At 50.4% G+C, this 5,243-nt stretch overlaps 1 protein-coding gene across 1 annotated transcript in view; it reads right to left on the bottom strand.

Moving 5' to 3' along the window:
* The window catches only part of LOC132027667 (uncharacterized), a 73,447-nt gene extending 68,358 nt beyond the window's left edge, over nt 1-5,089 (bottom strand). The window contains 6 exon segments of the mRNA XM_059416426.1: nt 46-775; nt 777-3,378; nt 3,381-3,487; nt 3,489-4,333; nt 4,463-4,525; nt 5,069-5,089. Of these exon segments, the coding sequence (XP_059272409.1) occupies nt 46-775; nt 777-3,378; nt 3,381-3,487; nt 3,489-4,333; nt 4,463-4,525; nt 5,069-5,089 (4,368 nt within the window).
* Nucleotides 5,090-5,243: the final 154 nt, after the last annotated feature.

The raw sequence follows: 5,243 nt of genomic DNA, 5'->3' as shown, positions 1-5,243 counted from the left end.
CTCCAGAGCCTTAAGTCTGGGTATCAGCATGGCAGAGGAAGTAACAGATGTCCCATATCTATGTTCAGTCATGTGTTTTAAAGGAGAGGGTCCCCCATAGAGGATTTCAAATGGGGTCAGTTTCCTCCTAGAGGGGGAAGGGGTATTACATGCACAGAAGAGGGCATAAGGAAGGAGCACCGTCCAATCTTTCAAGCCAGTCTCTATAGCTAATTTGGTTAAGGTCGCTTTTATAGTTCTATCCATTCTTTCTACCTGCCCTGAACTCTGGGGTCTATAAGCACAATGCAGTTAACAATTAAACCCCAAGACCCTGGCCAATCCCTGACTTACCTGGGCCACAAATGCAGGTCCATTATCAGATCCTATTACCTTAGGCAGCCCAAATCGGGGAAAGATCTCTTCTAGGATCTTCTTGGCCACGACCATGGCCATCTCCTTCTTAGTGAGGAAGGCCTCGACCCATCCTGAAAAAGTGTCTATAAAGACTAGCAGATACTTATTTCCATATGTTGCTGGTGTTACTTCAGTGAAGTCTACTTCCCAGAAGATTCCAGGCCAGTTTCCCAGGTCCCTGGTTCCGGGGCAGCCGTCTGCTGGTTGCACGTTTGTCACTGTGCAGGCTTTGCAGGAGGAAACAATGTCTTGAGCCAGTTCCTTTGCCCTACCCGGAGTTAGGGACGGTAGATTTTGGTCCTTTAATAATTCCAGCAGCACTCTCATACCTAGATGGGTGAGGCGGTGGGTAAAAAAGTAAAAATTCATTTACCTTTTCCTCTGGGGTCTCCAGCTCAGTGAATTCTTCCAATGTAGTCAGGATGTTTGCTACCGGGGGGTCACGCAGGGCAGCTGCTCTTGCTTCTTCCTCTGCACAACGGTCGCCCTGGGCAACTGGGTCTTTACCTTTTTGATGTCCAGGGCAGTGTATGATGGCTATCTCCTTTGGGAGGTGTATAGCCTCAAGGAGATTTATAATCTCCTGTTTGTTCTTGATTTCTTTCCCAGGGGAGGTGAGAAGCCCCCACTGCCGGTAGATGGCACCATGTACATGAACAGTGGCAAAGGCATAGTGGCTGTCTGTGTAGATATTAGCCCGCTGGCCCATCGCCAGGTGCAAGGCTTGGGTTAGAGCAATAAGTTCTGCTTTCTGAGCAGAAGTTCCAGGAGCTAAGGGTGCTGACCAAACCACAGTTCGAGGCCCAACCATTGCCGCCCCTGCCCGTTTCTCCCCTTATTGTAGGAAGCTTCTCCCGTCCGTGAATAAAGTTACATCAGCATGGGGCAGGGGTCTGTCCCTGAGGTCCGGCCTTACACCTGTTTCTTCAGCCAGGATATCCTGGCAGGAATGGATTATTGGGCCATCCGTCTCCTCTGGCAGCAGGGTGGTGGGATTAAGGAGCACAGGATTGCCAAAAGAGATGTGGTCTTTGTCTAACAGGAGGCTCTGATAGTGGGTTATGCGAGTATTGGAGAGCCAGCGGTCTGGGGGTTTCCGGATCACACTTTCCAAAGTGTGAGGGGCAATAAGAGTGATTTTCTGTCCCAAAGTCAACTTGTCAGCATCCCTGACAAGTAAAGCTGCGGCGGCTATGACTTTCAGGCACCTCGGCCATCCACCAGCAACAGGATCCAATCTTTTGGATAGATAGGCTATGGGGCACTTCCAGGGGCCCAAGGATTGGGTCAGTACTCCTCTTGCCACCCCGTTTCTTTCTTCCAAGTACAGGGTGAAGGGTTTTTCTACATCTGGTAAGGCCAAGGTGGGGGCTGAAAGCAGTGCTCGCTTTATCCCATCAAAAGCCTCTTGTTGTTACTTCCCCCATTCATAAGGGGCCTCATTTTTGGTGAGGGGATATAGCAGGGAAGCTAAGAAAGCGAAGCCAGGTAGCCATAAGTGACAGAAGCCTGCCGTCCCTAGGAACTCCCTTAGTTGCCTTCTAGTCTGAGGAGAAGGTATTTGAGTAACAGTCTTTTTCCTTGCGTCCGTGAGCCACCGTTTACCTTCCTTGATCTTATAGCCTAGAAACGTCACTTCTAACTGGCAGAGTTGAGCCTTTTTGGCAGAGGCCCTTAACAGGGCCTTAGTCCCATGGAGACACTCCTGCTGGGTCTCAGCAGGCAGTAGAAGGTCATCCACATACTGCAAAAGAGTCAAACTGGGATATATCACTTGGAAGGATTTCAAGTCCTTATGCAAGGCTTCATCAAACAGGGTGGGAGAATTTCTAAAACCCTGGGGAAGCCGCGTCCAGGTGAGTTGACCCAAAATTGCTGCGTTAGGATCGGTCCACTCAGAAGCAAAAATGTGCTGGCTGTCAGAATGCAGCTGCAAACAGAAGAAAGCATCTTTTAAGTCTAGCACAGTGTAGCCGACTCGGGAGGGACTCAACATGCTGAAGAGATTATATGGGTTTGACACTGTAGGGTGTATTATCTCCACCTGAGCATTCACTTCCCTTAGGTCTTGGACAGGGCTATAGTCATTAGTTCCAGGTTTCTTTACAGGGAGTAAGGGAGTGTTCCAGGCTGACTGGCAGGGCACTAAGACTCCTTGTTGAAGGAGCTTAGTGATGTGAGGGTGGATGCCCTCTTGAGCTTCCTTACTCATTGGGTATTATTTTACCTGGGTAGGGGTGGCAGAAGTCTTAAGTGCCACCACTACAGGGGGTTGGGCAGTTGCTAAGCCCAATCCCACAGTTTCAGCCCAAGCCTCAGGGAAGTCCTGTAGCCATCTTTCTAGATCTGGGAGGTGGTCGGTAAGGTTGAGCCCTTCAAACAACTTGCACTCATCTTCTAGGGTGACGGTCAGGGTATTGGTTACAGGCGGAGTTAGTGGAGGGGAAAGATCCTTATCCGAACGGCGTAGGCCCACAATGGGGTTAAGAAAATCTATCAAAGGCCCGGAAGCAGTGAAGGTAATTCTGGCTCGCAATTTGGTTAGCAAGTCTCTCCCCAACAGGGGGGCAGGGTAGTCAGGGAGCACCAAAACAGAGTCGTGCACCCTTCCATTCCTTAAATCCATCGTCCCCTTGGTGGTCCAGGGGTGGTACCAGCTCCCGTTTGCCCCCCTGACTAGGGCCCATTTGGATGAGAGAGGTCCTAGGGCCTGCTGCAAGACTGAATAAACAGCTCCAGTATCGACCTCAAAATTGATAGGAGTCCCCTCCACCAGAAATTTTACCCTGAGCTCGGGGAGGAGGTCTGAGCCCCGTCCACCCTAATCATCATCTTCAAGAGCCAGGAGGTTGGTAGTGTGGGGTGGTGGCTTGTTCTTCTTTCTAGGACATTCCTTAGCCCAGTGTCCATGCTCTTTACAGTAGGCACACTGGTCTGAGGCCAAGTTTGGGCGTCACCTAGGAGAGTGGCCCAGGTTCCCTATCTTTCCTGAAGACTTAGTATCTGATTTTCTACAATTGAGGCCAGGATCTTAGTCAACTCTTTGTTCCTTCTTTTATCCCTCTCTTTTTCCTTCCTTTCCTCTTTCTTTCCTTTTATTAAAAATTTTGTTAGCTTCTCTGACCAAATCTCTAATAGATAATTCTTGTAATCCAACAAGCCTCAGCAGCTTCCTTCTTATGTCTACTGCAGATTGCCCAATGAAAGCCATGGCTATTGACACCTGCTGTTCCTCCGACTGAGGGTCAAAGGGAGTATACCTCCGGTAGGCATCAAGAAGCCTTTCTAGAAATAGAGAGGGGCTTTCAGTAGGGCCCTGGATTACACCTCTTACCTTAGCCAAATTAGTGGGCTTTTGGCCTGTTGCCCTGAGACCCGCCGCTAGAGTCTGGCAATAGATTTCGAGGTGTCTCCTACCGTCATACAGATTAGGATCCCAGTCAGGGTGCGTCAGAGGTGAATATTCATCAATCAGATTAGGAAGCTGGGTAGGTTGCCCGCCAGGGCTAGGCACATTCTTTCGGGCATTCAGGAGGATATTCTCCTTTTCCTCAGAGGTGAGGAGGACTGAGAGCAGCTGCTGGCAGTCCTCCCATGTGGGCTGATGGGAGTTCATTAGAGAGGTAATTACATCAGTTAAGCAGGCAGGGTCCTCAGAGAAAGGAGGATTATTATTTTTCCCGTTATAGAGATCAGAGGAGGAGAAAGGCCAGTACTGGAGGGCTGGCATGTGGCCCCCTTTCCCATTTGGAATATCTGGGCCATATGGTCTGAGCGGGAGCATAATGGCTTCAGCTTCAGGACCTTGGTTGTTATCAGTCCAGGTCGTGCGGCTACGGGTGCAATGGGCTGGTCCAGAAGGGGAGACGGAGGAGTCAGGCACCAGTGCAGAGAAGGTGGAAGGCGGATTAGGAGGTCCCGGTTGAGGTGGTAGGGGCTATGGACCAGGTACTGGAAGGTAAGGAGGGGGAGCTTTAAAGAGGAGAAGGTCCCGAGAGTCTGGACGTATAGGGGGCAGAAAAGGCTTAACCCAAGAGGGAGGATTTTCGCAGAGATCCTGCCACACCAAGATGTAGGGCTCCTGGTCCAGGTGTCCCTCGGGTCGGGGCCGGTAGATGATGTTCTTGACCTGCAAAATCAGGGAGAGATGGAAAGACCCCTCGGGGGGCCAGTTGACCTCAAAAGATGGCCATTCAGTGGCACAGAGAGTCTGCCATTTAGCTTTCTTTACAGAGAGAGATTATGAGCTCTAGCCCGAACCTCTGACCAATGGGCTAGGGTTAGAGACAGGGGAGTTGATGTGTTCTGGCCCATCTCGAAGTACAGGAAGATTCCTGCAGTCATCAAACCTAGAAAAAAACAGGACGCAAGCGCTTGTCCCCACTGGGACTGTAGGAGAGATGAAAAAAATAAAATAGTGGCCTATGATAGTGTTTTCTGGGATGTAACAGATGTAGATCCTCCAGATCTACACAATAGGAGGCCACCAGGCATCCCTGGCCCTCCTTCACCTCTGGGGCGTCCCCCAAGGTCGCAACCAGTGTCTCCCGGACATGTCTGTCAGACACTGAAGGTTGCCCATATATCACCAGAAATCACAAGAAAACAGAATCAGACTAGCATGTGCACATGAATATCGGTACCAAAAGAGGAATAGGCACCATACACTTACCCAAAGAGCGAATTGGGCCATCGCGTCCGGCATCCTCTTGGCTGGGTCAAATCTTGGTGGGACCTCCAAACGTTAGGGTTGAGAAGACCTCAACCTAGGGAGGTGCAGAGGAACGACACCAAGGCAGCTCTTTCTGCAACAGCACGGGCTTTATTGTTCCAGCATGCTGGGGCTC

This window comes from Mustela nigripes, chromosome 12, assembly GCF_022355385.1.
Source record: "Mustela nigripes isolate SB6536 chromosome 12, MUSNIG.SB6536, whole genome shotgun sequence".
In the NCBI taxonomy this organism is placed as follows: domain Eukaryota; kingdom Metazoa; phylum Chordata; class Mammalia; order Carnivora; family Mustelidae; genus Mustela; species Mustela nigripes.
The sequence above is the reverse complement of the archived record's forward strand: the minus strand, read 5'-3'. Positions and strand labels throughout refer to the sequence as shown.